At 48.8% G+C, this 16,078-nt stretch overlaps 1 protein-coding gene across 3 annotated transcripts; it reads right to left on the bottom strand.

Moving 5' to 3' along the window:
- Positions 1-845: 845 nt before the first annotated feature.
- TEF (TEF transcription factor, PAR bZIP family member) lies at positions 846-16,078 on the bottom strand. Of its 3 annotated transcripts, none has more exons than XM_010224488.2 (5): positions 15,933-16,078; positions 5,676-6,002; positions 4,328-4,548; positions 3,521-3,732; positions 846-1,644 (listed from the first exon to the last, which is right to left on the bottom strand). In XM_010224488.2, the coding sequence occupies exons 1-5, from the start codon at positions 16,033-16,035 to the stop codon at positions 1,623-1,625; spliced, it is 885 nt and encodes a 294-aa protein (XP_010222790.1). In that variant the 5' UTR covers positions 16,036-16,078; the 3' UTR covers positions 846-1,622. The 3 variants fall into 3 exon arrangements, with proteins under 3 accessions (XP_010222790.1, XP_088388936.1, XP_088388937.1); XM_088532810.1 differs by lacking the exon at positions 15,933-16,078 and adding an exon at positions 11,563-11,860; XM_088532811.1 differs by lacking the exon at positions 15,933-16,078 and adding an exon at positions 11,563-11,860 and having other exon boundaries at positions 4,328-4,452.

Here is a 16,078-nt window from a genome sequence, read left to right as displayed (position 1 = left end):
ACATCACAACATGGTCCATTAAAACACACTCAAAAAAGTCAAAAGTACATTTCATGTACACACCCTTCACAATGGTTATGCTTTCAAAAATGCTTATGCCTTCTGGAGTTGTTTGGTTGCCTTTTTTTGTTTTGAATTCTCAACATTATCCACTGCTTTGTTTCTTTTTCTCTGCACCTTTCTACTATGAAATTAAAGGCAGAATCTCTCAGGTAAGTGCAAAATTAAAAAATAAATAATAATGTATTCGATTGCATGTCAAACTTTGCTGGTAACTAACTGTGCCTCCTCTTTAGGCACTTGTGCTTCTGAAAAACGCTCGGGAATATTTTTCTGAAAGTGCATGCTGCTTGTTACTCTCCAGGCAAAAGCTCCCTGATCATCTTTCACTCCTGGCTGCCAAGCTTCATCTTGGCTCCTAGCATGGCCCTATGCAACTTTCCAAGAAATTAAGTACTCTTTCTTCCCACATGAATGTAGCTGTTGAGCTTCCTCAGAATAAAAGTAGACTCTTGTTATGCTGATGAGACTCAAAGGAACTTCCACCTCCTTCCTCCATATTCTACACACAACAGGCATCCCACAATCTGTCCGAGCTTTCACCTACTCCCCTATACCAGCGCAAAGGTTTTTGATAGTGTAAGCAGCCCATAGCAACTCCCAAATCATTGGCTGTTTCAGATTTATAAAACAGATGAACAAAGGATTCACTCCCCACCGCCGCTGGGAGGAGAGCAAAACTGTAATTTGGGGGCTAGGTCTTGTTTTGGTGATTAACTCCTTGGGTAGTACTGGGCTGCTAAGATATGGGGATCAGCAGCTCAGACCAACACCCTTTTCCTGACTGCTGAACAGTAAAGGGAGAATAGATCTTGTTTCAGTCAGATACCATAGAACAAAGTCAGCCTTGTAAGAAGGTGGGAAAAACAAAAGAAAAGGTAGGTTACAGGTGTGTAACTATGGGACAGGAAAGCAAGTGAAGTGTTTTGCTATTACATGAGTCATCTGCTAGGAGCTTATTACTTCTCTTTGTGTGGCACATGGTGGTGCTTTCTAGCCTGTTCCAAATATATCTGCTGTATTTTCCTGCACTGAAAGACTTACACCTTATAGATTGCTGTTTCCCTGGAGCCTTCAGTTCTGCATCTGCAATAGAGGATGCTACACTGTACCAGAAGTGAACTGCAGTATTTACTGCAGGGAAAAAGAAACATCTATATATAGCAGTTCTCAATACATAGAGCCACTTCCATGTAAAACTCCCCCTTTTCCGCCACTCAAGCGCTGGAACAAAGAGTCACTATTCACACAGGTTGTCAACAGACTTGGAGAAACGAACTTTGAGTGTCTTGACAAAACCCCAGTAAGCAAGCTTATTGTAGTTCATAGTTACAGTGAGAGAGACAGATAAGAAAGCCATATACAGAATTAAGGAGACTTTGCACTTGTCATCATGCCCAGCCCTGGGTAGTTCAGATGGGGTACTTGCAGGCAAGCAGGCAGGCAGGGTCATCGTCAGTTGTTTGTGTTGGGACACCTCACAGATTTCACGCTCACTCTGAAGACTGGCGATTCATGTGTGCTTTTTAGTTTCTTTGTTTTTATAAGTCTTTAAAGTTGCATCACTCGGAATCAGATAAGTCACTTTAAACAAAGCAAAGTGTTAAGTGTGACTATTTATTTATAACATACATCCCACCATTACCACCACACACCACCCTGGGAGAGAAAACCCCTTGCGGAAAAGGTGACAATTTTTGTATGTTTGAAAGAAATTAGACCAACACTGCAGGAAGAGCAACTCTGGTCAAATTAGAACATAAGAGAGAGGGGAAAATAGTTCAAAGTATATGTTTACTTAAACATTCTCAATAAGCCTGTTTCTCCACTTGCTTAAGTCAACATACAATTGGTCTCCAATTTCCATGTTGCATTTAAAAGACAAGCTAGGCAAGAAATCTTTAGTATTAAAAAATATATATAAAAAGTGCTGGGGTTTCTTCACTGGTCTCAGTAGGAGAGCTGGAAGTTAGCCTAAATATCATCTGTCCTACATTTACACCCTAATATAAGTACAAGTCCAGGAAGCAAAGCCTAGGAATCCTAACATAGCCACTATGTTAGGATGGCTTCTAGACAGATAGTTCTGCTAAAGTTTCTGGTTCTTGCAGTTGGAGGTCACAGAGAAGGTCCCAACATCACACAGAACAGTTTAACACCACACACTGCTGAAGCAGCGCTTGGTGCTCAGAATGAATTACTTCCACAAGGAGAAGTGTTATGTGATAATTTTGTAGCAGGAAACTTGCTGGAGAGAGAGCCAGCAGGCATGGAGAGAGGAGATAGGCAGCTACATGGAATAAGCTGTTTAAGTTTAGAGGGGCTGGGGCTTGTCCTTCGCATATTCACAAGGGAAAGGATGATGAGTCCTTTGCAAGCTCTTGTGTAATGGGGAAGGTGCAATAAAGTGATGGTGTCTGGTTACCTGTTACTTTAAAATGACATCCAAAAAATCCCTCTCCTTCTAAACCATAATGTTTTGGCAGTTCCCAAACAGATGGGCCACAGGTCCTGCCTAAGTGAGCCAGACTTCTTACCCCCCACCTTCTCTTTACATGACATTATCTCCCTTACTTCCCAATTAGTTTTCACAGGCTGCACCATCAGCAATGCAAGAATAGAGAAGTCTCTCTTTGGAGGGTTGGGGCAAGAGAGGAATAAGATAACCTAAAAGTCAAATTATTTTGTCCGTATCTGCAAAAAGGGCAAACTCTACTGCTCTGTTCTGCATTTCTGAAGGGTATCCAGAGTTGGATCCTACCAAAATGTTTAAGCAGTATTATCAACAATGCACTGGCTATGGTCTGCATAAACACATGTTCTTTAACCTAATGACACCTCTGTTTCTACAGGATATTGAATATTCTCCATATTAAAGGTTCCCCTACTCCTCTTGAACAGGAGCAGAGTCCTTCTCTGGGAAAGGTGAAAGCACTCAAGTGCTTTCTAGTGCCCCTAAACATGAGAGAAAATTATTTCATAATGCTGCCCAGCAACATTTATTTACATGTTGAAACTGTTTTACAGTTCAACCAGGGCAGTGAAAAGGGGCAGGGAAAAAATAAAATAAAATAAACAAGCAAACAAAAGCCACCCATCCACAAGAACCAGAGTCGTGGGCTCTTTCTCCACTTAAAATGGAGATTAGAACAGAAAGCAAGAGTCCTGTCTGGTCAGGAAAGATGCACTCCTATTCCTCTAGACCGGTCCATCTGTTCTCTCATACATTAGAAAGTGCTCTATCTGGTTAATAACAAAGACGTATATTGACACTTTAAAATTTTGGCAACACAAGATCAGGAAAGGGCCTGAACAAGTTGTGCCAACAGAAATTTTTTTTTTTCCATAGATGCAAAATGCAAAGCCTCCACAAACTTTATTTCTGGGAGTCTCTACAGAAGGCAGAGAAGTCTAAGAGGCTAAAACATGGAGCCCTAGCAAGGAAAAGGGGTGTGCTTACAAGGGTCCGTATCTGGTCTCGTATTTAGAAACTATGTTCTTGCATCGCCCCACTTCCTTGCGCAGCTCTGCGACCTCCGTCCTCAGGGCCGTGTTCTCTTTCTCGAGGAAGGCTGCCCGAATTGTGATTTGATTCTCCTTTAATCGCCGAGCGTCACGGGAGCGCTTTGCTGCCACATTGTTCTTCTTTCGCCTCGTCCAGTATTTTTCATCCTGCAGGGAAAAAAACAAAAAACAGATGCCAGTCTGTCAATCTGCCATCTTGTATCAAACAGACACATTTTAGTTGTGCAATGGCAGTCACACTAACTGCTGCACTAAAGAAGAATCTTCTTTGTGTTTCAAGCCTCAGACACCAGAACATAGGTTACACAGTACTGCAAGGTTTCATCCTTATGTGAGGCTTCTCTCAGGGTGAATTGAGGACAAGGCTAGAACTAAGGAGATTAAAAAACCTGGCTACTAAGAAGCTGTCCATCTGAAATGCCCTCTTTACTTGATTTTAATTCGAGAATCAACTTCCATGGAAAGCTTAAGACTGGATCAGACAGAATGCTTAGCAAATGCATACGCAGGCCTTCAAAAATGCAGTGAACAAGGATGTGACTTGACAGATTTTGTAATTCCCATGTATAACACCTAGTTGCTCCTGGCCAGTGATTAGCCCATTATACCAAACCAACTAAACAGCAAGTGACTTGCTGCTTCTGTTCTTGGCAGCACTTCAGCCCGACCACGTAGGTACAGCACATTAGCAGACCCAAAAGCTTTGCTGAGGCCCTAGAAGTCTGCAGTGATAAACTGTTACCTTTTGCTCATCTGGGACAAAAACCTTCTTGGCCTTTTTGATCATAGGCTGCGGTTTCAGGTCCTCTTCAGTAAACTTGTGCTTGCGAGGATTGAAGAGCTCACCACCAGGCACGCTGGACAGCACTAAATCAGCAGGGTCAGGGTTAAAATTCACCTCAACTTCTACACAGTCAGGATCAATGGGGCTGGGAGTATTTCTCTCATTTTGTGGAGGGGACTCTAGCAAAAACAGGAAAAGTTATAATATATTGAGCAGGATAAAATAAAGTATTTCTGAAGCCAACTTGGTACCTCTATTGTCCTACAGGAGGCAATAGTTAATAGCACTATTGTTTCTCTAAGGTGTGCTTACCTATAATAATACAAGCTCTAGGAAGATATGCCAAGCCAACAGACAGAAGCAGACAGGTGTGGCACAGAGTTGAAACTTCTTCAGCAAAAACCTCATACACATGGATTGCAAATGCTAATGCAATCTGAAGTAGAGACCAACAAACAAGTGTTTTCATACGCTACTGGCTAAAAATAAAATTTAAAAAACTGAGCGGGGCGGGGGGGGGAAGCTACACCTTATGTTTCTCTCTTTGAATCAAAGAGGAAGAATCACCAAGAAAAATATTTCCCATGAAGCCTGCTCATAAAATAGCCCTAAATTTAAAGGGCTATCATTATTGGGACCAAAACTTGAACAAACTGAGCTGCTAATTTCCCCTGCAGAGCAGATCTCCATACTTTTCATGGAGATCGCAAGTTTCCGAGCACCATTTAACTACAGTTTTGTTTTATTCTGTTCCACCATTCCCACTTCAAAGCGCAACAGAACAAACTGCATCCAAAACAAACCTCTTCCAGAAGAGGGTTACCACACTGCACAAGCTGACAAGGCAGGATTGCTTCATTATTTTCCTGTTAAGCATTGCTATTTGAGGTATATTAAGTGGGCATAAGACTACCCAAGCAAACCAAACCGGTTCACCAAACTGGTGGAGGGAATGACCTATCACAAACCATCAAATCGGTTGTAAAATAACCTATCATCTTCGACACCATGTTCTCCACATGTTGTCCAGTTTCGCGCTACATTGACAATAGCAGCAAAGCAGCTACTTTTTGTTGGTGTTTCAGCTCTTCTGCTTTCAAAGGAGAAACAACTGCATACTCAGGGACACCAATGCATCTTGTGGGAGGGGGGAGGCAGCATCTTCATGAACTGGCATGTGTTAATATGTTGTTAACATTTTGAGGTTAGCTTCGCAGCTTGAACATGTCCCCTACTCTTGGGGTGGGTACTTTTTGATACAAGAACAAGAAAAAGCCCTCGCAGAGCCCCAGTCTGCTCCCTCTACCTGTGCTGGAGGCCGCTTCAGATTGCTGGTAAACTGCAGTAGATGATGATGATGCAGGTGAGCCAGTGGAAGCACTGGCAGACTCCTTTCCTTCCAGCTCAGCCACAGGCAAGAGTGGATTCTGGTTCAAATCCAGGTGAGTAGGGCTGGAAGGAATTCCATTCTCCAGAAGGAACTCATCAAGATCCATGTACTCCAAGTGGAAAGACTCTCCGTCATAAGGAATAGTTTTGTCCCAAATGGGTGGCATAAGGGAAGCAGAGACTGCCATAGTGCTGGCAGCTGCTGCTTCATCTTCCTCAAGTTTTATCTTCTCCTTTTCTTTATCTGCAAGATACAAACAGCTCACTGTACAAGCTGCAGCATGAGAAAGTCTCAAAGTTTAAGATTTAACATGGAACTCATGAAATTCAGTAGCTTTATTTTTTAATTTTATCTCTTTTGCCTTATGACATGGCCTGAGGAAACAAGCATTAAAGGCAGCATTCATATGTAACTCAGTCCCGATTGCTCTATCTCCCTGTGACACCCAGAGCACAGACATCCGAGTAGCCTTGGAGATCAATATCCTTGCTGTGTTAACTAAAATTACAGGAATGTGATAAAAAACTGCATCTAGCTTATTAACAACTAGGCACTGCAAAATAGCCCGTTTTGCACCCATAGATTCATCCTGGAAGACAGGAAAGAGACTGTGGATAAGTAGGATTACAGTGGAAGCCATTAAGAAAGCACCAAGGAAGCAGGGCAGTTTATTCCAGGTATGAGAGAAAGGAAGTGCAGGAAAATATTTTGGTAAACACAGAAGGAATATGGGTTTTCAGATTAGATTTGAAAGTCAGAAAGTTCACATACCATCAGGAGACCTGAACTACTGTTACTCAGTATTTTAGCAGCATTTCTTCCTAAAGTGACTCAGCATGTTCAAACAAATTCGTAGCTTCAAATGTTCTTCATTATAGATAACTTTGAATCCAGAGAGTTTTTGCTCTTTGGAGAAATGCGTATTATGATAGTTGAAGAGGAGTTTTTAAAGGTATGTTTTACTGTTCTCCCCCCACTGCCCCAAGCCCCGACAGACTGATGAAGTTTTCACCATTCACTATACTGCAGGTCATGTATTATAGAAAAATGTCTTTCAGCTTGCTGTAGTCCCTGAAACATAATAGTCGCATAGAATAGAGTCCCAGCAGAAAATTCAACTCAGAGTAATTCTGTAGTTTAGGCAGTTTAAAAAAATGAAAAAAAGAAAGAAAAAAAAAAAAGAGAGAGAGAGAGGACAGAGGGGAGGGGGAAAAAAAATCCAAGCCAGCTTCCCAATGCAATTGTGTATGTAACAGTTTTACCAGCACAGCCAAGCAGTGCTTTAGAAGCAAGGGGCTGGGACTACTTGAGTCAGCACTACCATCAAAAGGAAAGGCCACCAGCTGCACTCTAATAATTGGCAAATTGGGTCTCACTGTGGAAGCAGATAGACATTCAGTTCAACAGAAGCAGCCCAGAGAAATACCAGACCTGTTACGATGTCCTATAGACTCACAGGTCAACAAACGCACAAGCTTTAGGCGTTAGGATATTCTAGAGTGGCTATCGTACATTTAAAAGAGCATTTTACTTTATAGGGAGTTTAAAACTGCTGTAAATTAGAAAATCATACTCATAAACCCTATTCTAATAAAACCAGCATTTCTTCAACTGTCACAGGTATAGAACTGAGAATGAGCTTTTTTATGGCTTAAAGACTTAAAAGCTATACAGAAGTAAGTTACCATTACAATTTACCATACTTTGAGCATTTAATAACCAAAGGTGGCACCGATTTCAAACTGAGCAGCTAAAATATACTTACCAGCCACAGACTCAGGACTATCAGTGAGTACCTAAACAGCAAGTTAAATTCAGATCAGAGGCTTCTGGACCTGGCCTTTGCTATTGACATCATCTTGCAGCTTTGTGCTTTTCCCTTTGCTGCCTCTGTCCTCCAGCCTCCCCACTTCTATCTTTGCTACGAACTCCTTTTTGCTAACTCTCCTACCATTTCCTTGGCCAGTGACTGCAAGATGCACAGGCTGACAGGCACGGTCTTATTACTGCTTCTCAAACCACTCCTCACTGAAGCCAGTAAAGGAACAGACCAAGTTTTTCTCCTGTTCTGCACCAGTCGCTAAGAGTTTGACACTCACTAGCGAAGCACATCCCACCAAATTGAAACTGCCATTTTAGAATCAATCTTTCGAAGGAGTGTAGGGTTTGCATAAGTGCTCAGCTTAATGGAGCCCAAATTCTCACTAGCAGTTGTGGACAGTAACCTAACAAAGACAACAGCAAAACAAACACAGCGACAATAATGACTTTGTAAATCACTTTATTTTGATCAATGTGGTAGAGAAAACATCTTGTGAATGGCGATTCAAAATTTTGATTAAAAGAAATATATATGTGTTTTAAGAACAGCATTATTCCACTATAAATTATGTCAGTTTTAACACAAGACAACAGTGCTTTTGTTTCGCAGCATTTAACACAATACCTCAGAGAATAGAGGAGAAAGGAAATTTTATGGTTAGCAAACTAAATACAAAGTTTAAGAATGTTTTTCAGAAGATAGATGTCCAAAGACTGTATTGCTGACATGTCTGGCTCTGCTGAGACCATTTAATGACATTTAGCTGAGACCATCATTCTGCTGTACTTCAGTAGCCTGAAAAGAAGGGCATTCCCAACTTCCTTTTGCTATCTGTCCTGGCTCTCACAAGATTAGATCCTTTCTTCATGCAAGGAAACCACGTGACATTTCTCCCCTTTTTGTTATATATTGAGAGCCAGACAAGCACTGGACCCTCGGCATTGTCTTTTTTTAAGCTATGCTGTCTTTCTCCCCACACTTTAACAGCAATATCTGAAACAGATGAAAATAGTGAGAGTTAACAGGCATTTTGAGTGCTCATGTATTTCAAGTGTGACACATATACAGATAAAGCCACTGTACAACCACCTTTACACTGACATTTTCCCACTGGCTTTCTTTCAACCCATTTAGTCTTTATTCCTGCTGCACAACATCCTGCTGGGCACACACTATCTAATGAAACGCTAATTAACTTCTTGTATCTTGGGGGGAGGAGAGGAGTTTCCGCCTGCCCCAGCCCTGGGACTTGAAACATTAATTCTCTCCAGATATTTATAGAGTAAACAGGTATTACCTGACAACAGAGCTGCAGTATCCTAAGAGGTTCCAGTTGCAGCAATTCAAGGTCACCCTGATAAATCTGGACTGTACTTCTGTAGCTAACAGCTCATGTCTCATTTAGTCCCCTCATTCTGCAACTGTGGCCTGGTAACCACTCCATACATCTGCTATTAACAGAGAGATCAGTAGTCTATGCTAAATAATTTAGACCACCAAGTAATCCAGCTGATGAACAACTGGAAAATACTGGTGTTTTAGAACTCTCCAGGTTGTGGCTTTTGGCTACTCCATACCCTACCATTTTTAATCTCAAGGAATAACAGACATTTAGGCCATTACTGTCAGGTGGTAGCCAGCCCAGAACAAACAGTTGACAAAATTCCCCTTCACCAACTACACACAAATCATAACACTATAGTAAAAACAATATGGAGACTATGGCTGATTTTTCCCATATATCTTCAGTGCAACATTTGATAAGGTGACAAAATAGGTTACAGGGTTCTGAATTCCTGCTGCCCATGACTGATGGGTGTTGAGACGCTCCTCCTGCCAGAGCAACACGCACTGGGTGATTAGGACATGCCTTGGACTGCAGAGTATGCAGCATCTTATTATTAAGAGGACAGACTATACTCCCAGATACTAATTCTCTTCCCTTACCTCATGGAAGGTGCCTATTTTATATATAAATATATATATATTTGAATATATTTGATCCATATAACATCCATGGCAACAGTTTACTGCAAGGCTGGTCAGATATGCTTGGTATATAAGATGGGGTATTCAAGATGGTTTTCAGTTGGGCCTGTATATCCTCCTCCACCACTCAGGATTAGAAAACCTGCTCGCTTATGGGTAGTCAAATTACCTAAGGCAGTTACAAAACCCATGGTGGAGACTATGAATGGACACTGGAGCTTGTTGATACTGTTTCTCTCAGAATAATGCAGGAAATTATATTTTGTCAACAGGCAATGCAGACAAAAGGCACATGGCCCTGTCTGGTAAAGCCTGCTCAAAATACACTGCTGTAAGTGAATTAGTGCATCGCCAAGACTCCGGTTCAGTCTGTAGAGTGCAACGGCACAGGAAGTACAGGCAGGACCACTTGAAGCTAGTCATAGTTCTACTGAGTTTTGTGACATTAACCACCTGGTAACAGGTTTTCCTATTTGTGGGGGAAAAAAAAAAGTATCAGACATCAAAATAAACAGAAAAAAAACAAGCTGTACGGTATGAAATGAAGACGTATGAGATGGACAAAGAAGACCACAGATAGCTTTAAGTATGAGAGTAATTTGAACTTGATTGCAGTATGAATGGAGAGGACTGATCAAGATTCAGCAGAGTCACTATCAAGCATTAGAGAGAACACTGAATGCTTTCCCAAAGTAGGGACAGCATCATCTATGAAAGGGAGAACATCAAGTTTCTAATTTGATAACAATGCAAGAACTCAAGCTCATATTTATTTATTTATTTTTAAATAAATAAATCTACATCTTTACATCCTAAATCACACAAGCCTGGGCAACAGAAACACCACCCCTGAAACAAAGCCCCCATGACCCTATTCAGCTACCATTATAAGTTCACATATTTGCTTAAGTGGCAGTGCTACAAGGAACCACTAGCACTGTTGGTTAAAAGGATCTGGCCAAGAAAAATCTCTTAAGAACTCTCATAACATTGGAGATTCAAGAGTCCATGTACTGCACTGTCCTGTGCCATGGCAACATAACCACAGCCTTTACCAGAGGCTGAGAATTTTTCGAAAAGGAAAAAGGGAGAAGAAAAAAAAAGCGTTGGCTGAATGGCAGGATATTGAGTAATATTAGACATATAAAATAAGAAGATCTTAATTAGGAACCATCTTCCTAACCCTGCACTGTGCTCTATCCTGAAAAGGGCCTGATGCTCCACAAATGACTGTCAGTCTCAAAACACCCTGACACCAGGACTCATTTGTATTATACAGCAGCACACAGCCTCGCAGCAGCAAAGATAAGCCTCAAGCTCCCTCCAACTCGAACTGATACTCAGAAAAGCAAAACTACTGCCAGGTGAGGGGGGAAAAAATATAACATAAACCAGTGTGGGAGCGGAGGCCACAGCACCAGTCCTGTTTATTTGCCCAGTTTCAGTGCGGGGCAGCGTGTGCCGGTAAAGGCTGCACCGCGCGGAGCGGCGCGCGGCCGCTCCCGGGGGAACGCTCTGATTGTCAGTCGCGCTGCCCCCTACTTCCCGGCGATGGAGGCCGAGGAAGCTCCCCGGTGCTGGACTCCCCTGCTACCGTGTGCGCCGCGGCACGGAGGCCGCGGGGGAGCGGAGCTCAGGGCAGTGCGGGAACGCGAAGGCCGCCCGGGGCGCGCCTCAGAGGGAGACACCCGCGCCACGAGACGACGAGGCGGCAGGACGAGCCCCGCGCGGGCTGGCAGCGCGGCCGGGCGCTGTGTGTGCGCGGGGGAGGCGAGGGGCCAGGCGGGGCACGCCCGGGCTGGTGGCAGCACGCGCGTGGGTCGGGCCCGCGGGCCAGGCCCGTGGGTGCCCCCCCGCGCCAAGGCCGAGCCAGTCTCACCGTGACCCGGCGGTCCCGCCCTCCGCGGGGCGGGGAGACGGCGGAGGATGGAGGGGGGGAGGAAAGAGGGTGCCGCGCGCTCCCGGCGGCACCGCGCGCGCTCCTGCGCTCACCCAAGCGCGCGTCCCGCGGTGGGTTCTCCATGAGTTTCTTGAGCACGAGCGGGAAGGTGCCCGCCAGGCCCCGCTGCGGCTGCTCCTGCTGCGCGGCGGCCCCCGCGCTGCCCCCGGCTGCAGTGGCCTCGGTTCCCCCCGCCGCCGCCGCCGCCTCCTGGTGCGCGGCGCGGCCGGGCATACTCCCCGCGAACAGGCGGGCGGCTCGCAACGGTCCCCAACGGTCGGCAACGGTCGCGGCGCGAGCCTGCGACAGCTCCCGCAGAGCCGCCACGGCCGAGCCCGAGCCGACAGCGCGCGCGAGCGGCGCATGCGCGCCCAGCTGACGCGCCGCGCCTCGTTCACTATTCATGAGCGCGCCCGCCACCCCGCCCCCGCCGCGGCGCCTCGCCCCGCCCTCCCCGCGCCGCCGATTGGGCGGCGGCCCGCGGGGGGCGGGCCCGCTCGCGCAGGCCCCGCCCCCGCCCCGCCGGCCCGCGCGGGCACGCGCCGCTCGCCCGGCGGGGCACGTGCAGGGGCGGGCGGCGCGGCAGGGCCCCGCCCGCTACGCGCCGCCCCCGCCCGCTGCGTCAGCGCCAGCTGCTCCCGCGCCGCCCACGCGCGGCCTCGGCCCCCCCGCGGGTCGCGAGGGGTTGCGGGGGGGCCGAGGCCGCGCGTGGGCGGCGCGGGAGCAGCAGCGCCCGCGCGCGCGGGGGTCCCGCGGAGGGAAGAAGGGAGCGGGCAGTGCGGCGGGCCGCCCCGCTCTGCGCCTGCGCGAGCTGGACCGCCCGCCCCTCACCTCCCCCCCACCCTCCCCCCGCGCGGGGTCGCGTGAGGACGCGGCGGTTCCGCGCTCGGCCGCGCTCCGCGCCCCGGGCTCCCCCGCGGCCGTTAGGGGCAGTTGCGCAACCGCGGCGGCCGTTGCCGCCGTTTGCGCTAAGGCGGCGGCGGCCGCCGCTCCCGACGGTTTTGAAATGCCCGTGTTTGGATGTGGCGATCACCTTTACCGCACGGCCTGGATTTAATCTCCCGGGGCCCTGCTTCCCGCCCCAGCAGCTCCGTGCCCCATATAACGTTAGCAGGGGAAGGGAGGCGCTTCCCGTGGCCGCTGCAGTCCGCAACAAGATTTGGCCTGGAGGCCCGCACAGCACCGCAGTGCTGGAGATCGGGGCTTTCCCAGGTGTTTGGGGTTTTCCTTCTCCACAGAGTTCAGGCAAGCAAGTCCTCAACAGCACTGGGGATAAATGCCGGTGCGCTGTGGTGGCACAGAACCGCGTTCCCCCTCATGCAGCCCACGAAAAGGAGCCCATGGGGACCAGGTGCCTTCCTCTGTATTCTATTGCAGCATGGCCCAGCACGGGCCCTCACGCACCGCCTTTCCCTTGGGGGCAGACGGGGAGGGTGTCCAGGGAAGGCGCACTTGCTAACAGCCGACTGCCCGTCCTCCCTGTGCAGCCTGGAGGCAGAAGCCGCTGCCATACACGGGCAGCAGTGGGACTGGAGACACTGCTCCTGTGTCAGCCATCGAGCTGCAAACAGCCCCGCAGATAGAGCTGCAGGGAGTTGGAACGGCCTGGGCCAACACATCTTTGCGAGGGGTTGCATTCGGCGAGCCCAGATACAAGAAGCGCTCAGGCAGCTCGCGCTTCTGGTGGCCGCTTGCCCTCCCTGGATGCGTCTGGCCTTGCACTGGGGCAGGAGGAGGAGGCACGTACGTGGAACGGGGGTGCCACGTGGGGCCGGGAAGCCCCGATGCCAGACCACACAGGGCAGAGGCAGCACACAGAGCTTGGCAAGGGGCTGCTCCATGATGGCAAAACAACCTCCTGAAGCCAAGAGGCAGCAGCTTCTAGGAAGCGGGAGAGGGGCCTTTGCCCCAGTGGGGCTGGCTTCAGGCTCCCCATTCAGTTGTGGCTCTTGTGGTCACTTTGTTCCATTGTTGCTGAGGCTGGAGGCCCCCGAGGGTAACACGGACTCCCGTTCCCTACCCAGCTCCTTCAAGGAACAGCCTGCGTGTGCTTCCCCCAGCTCATCACAGAGCTAAACAGCAACTGCGTTGCTGGAAAGCACCCACATGAGGGGAGGTTATTGCAGCCTTCACCTCCAGGGCTTTTCCCTCCCCTTTCTCCTGCTCGTTTCCACTCAGTGGTGCTGAACACGAGGGTTCACTTTGCAGCAGTGCTGCGAGGTGACTCCCTGGAGAGGGTTTCGCTTGCACAGCGCTGGTTGCTTGGCTCCAAGGCGGGAGTTCCTGGGGAGCATTCCTGCGGTTCGCCGCTCACAACACCCTGCCCGGGCAAGAGCTCTGCCTGCCAGCAGGCAGGGAGCTGGTGCCGAGAGCTTTGCCTTGATGCCTCCAGGGATTAAGTGTTCAAGTCGGTGCCAGCACAAAGTGGGCACTGCAGCATCAATTGCACCTTCTTGGTTGAGCTGGACTTTGCTTAAGATTTCTCCCCCCCCCCCTTTTTTTTTTTTTAATTATTATTTTACTCTGAGGGCGAGGAGGAAAGGAAGACAATGAGATGTGAGGAGAGGAATGCAGCGACCCTGGCTGTCACTGGCGCGAGTTTTGTCAAGGCCAGATGATGCAGAACAGCCCAGCTCCAAAGCAAAAGCAGCTCAGCCCTAGGCACTGGGGGACACATACAGCTACTCTCACTGGGAGGCTTTTTTGGTTAGAATAATGCATGTCAGATGGAGACCAGAGACCCAGCAAATCCAGACGGCTCATGCGGGTATGAAGCCCTAGAAAGGAGGATCTGCGCTCCGTGTGAAGGGGGCTGCCACGGGAGCACTGAGAGGGAGGCTGCAGAATAAAGATGACTCTGCAGGGTTACAGGAGTGAGGCTGAGGGCCAGAGTGGTCCTGGTGCTGAGGGCAAAAGCTACCAAAAAGCCATGCTCAGTCCCTCTGCAAACCATCGATATCCATTTCCTTGACATCCTCCTCCTTCCCCCCCTCCATAAGCACTGCCAACAGGTAAATCTTGCCAGTGCTCCTTCCTTGGATTAACTCAACCCACTGGGCTCTGGAGACCAGGAGTCCAGGAGAGCCAACCCAATTGCACTTAGCCGCAGCAAGGCTCTGCACGACATGAGCCTGCCTTGCTCCTTCCTGCTTCCTCCAGGCAGCTCAGCTTCCCACCTGGGTATCCTTCACCTCTGAAAACGTGCTCTGCTCGGGCACCCAGCTTCATACGGCATGACATGCAAACAGCCCAATTCATGTGCAAAGTCCCAGCAGGGAAGGGAGCCAATGCACAGGTCACAGCAATGTGACAAAGTCAGCCCCTTAGGCAGTAGAGGGACCTACCCATGGCTTAATAACCCTTTTCCCATAGAGAGTCACGCCAGTGCCACGAGCTTGCTCTGTTTTACTGCGTCTAGGCAGCTCCTTTTCCTGGCATCAACACTTTGCCACCACAGCAGCATCCTTCTCTACTGCGAACCCCAGGGCAAAAGCAGGGGCTCCTCTTCCCCATGAGCTGTTCTGTGCCCAGCTCCGGGGTTGTGCCCAGGCTGGCAGTGCCCGCGGGACTGAGCTCGGGGCACATCCACTCCTACGAGCCCTGCTCGCCTGTGCCTAGGCAGGAACCGGTGCCAGGGGGCTCCCACACGCCCCTGCAGCGCTCTGCAACACACGTTGAAATGCAACAGGCAAAAGCAGCCCGCACAGGGCACACGGCACCCTACCAGAACCAAGCGAGCCCGAGGTTGTGTATGAGGGGCACTCCAGGCACACCTGGCAAGAGAGATGTGCCCAGGCAGAAACCCAGGCTAAATAACCTCTAAGGTGATTTCCAATTGTTTGCACAGCACTGCTCTGAGAGCAAAAAACTTCGGAAGACTTAAATGCTCTTGCAAAAGAAGCTCCACGACATTGGTTTTGTTCCCTACCCCAGCTTTCCCAGTAGACAGCTGGAGCATCCAACTCAAAGCATGCGTGGAGCCACCCTGCCCCACGTGGCCCCGATTCCCTTGACAGTCCACGTGCAGGGGGTGGCAGCGTCTGGAAGACCAAAAGTTCTCAACCAAGGGACAGCCTGGCTGGGCATCGTGCTATGCAAGCACAGCGATCCGTGCCCAGACCTCTGTGCACAGAGCTCCGAGGGTTTCCAGGAAGTAGCTGAGTGCAGAGATTAAGAGGATCAGGAGCTCAGCACTCTCGACTGATTTTGTAATCAATCCATTGCTGCCATTTCCCCTGCTAGCAGCACAACATGTTTAGTGCCAGCGCTCCCATCTCACTGGGATTCGTGGAAGGAGCACAGCCTGCAAAGGCTTGCAGCAACAAACTCTCTGGCCCCTGGCCTGCCTTGCAAGTTAAGGGAGGGAAGGAGTAATAAATAAATAAATAAATAAGCAAGCGGGCGTGTGTTACTTCAGTCCTACCTGTCATTTTGTTGGTCCAGGGCAAGGAGTACTCCAGCAGGGACTTGAGGACTTCGGGAAAATCCAGGGCAGCGGGGCCCCCGGGGCTGTTGCAGCTGGACATGGCCCGTGCCCGGACGGCACCAGGAGCGCCGAGGGAGGGCCAG

Source organism: Tinamus guttatus, unplaced genomic scaffold, assembly GCF_059628265.1.
Source record: "Tinamus guttatus ecotype Peru unplaced genomic scaffold, ASM5962826v1 Tinamus_guttatus_pri_ptg000472l, whole genome shotgun sequence".
Classification (NCBI taxonomy): Eukaryota; Metazoa; Chordata; class Aves; order Tinamiformes; family Tinamidae; genus Tinamus; species Tinamus guttatus.
This window is presented reverse-complemented; position numbering and strand designations above follow the sequence as displayed.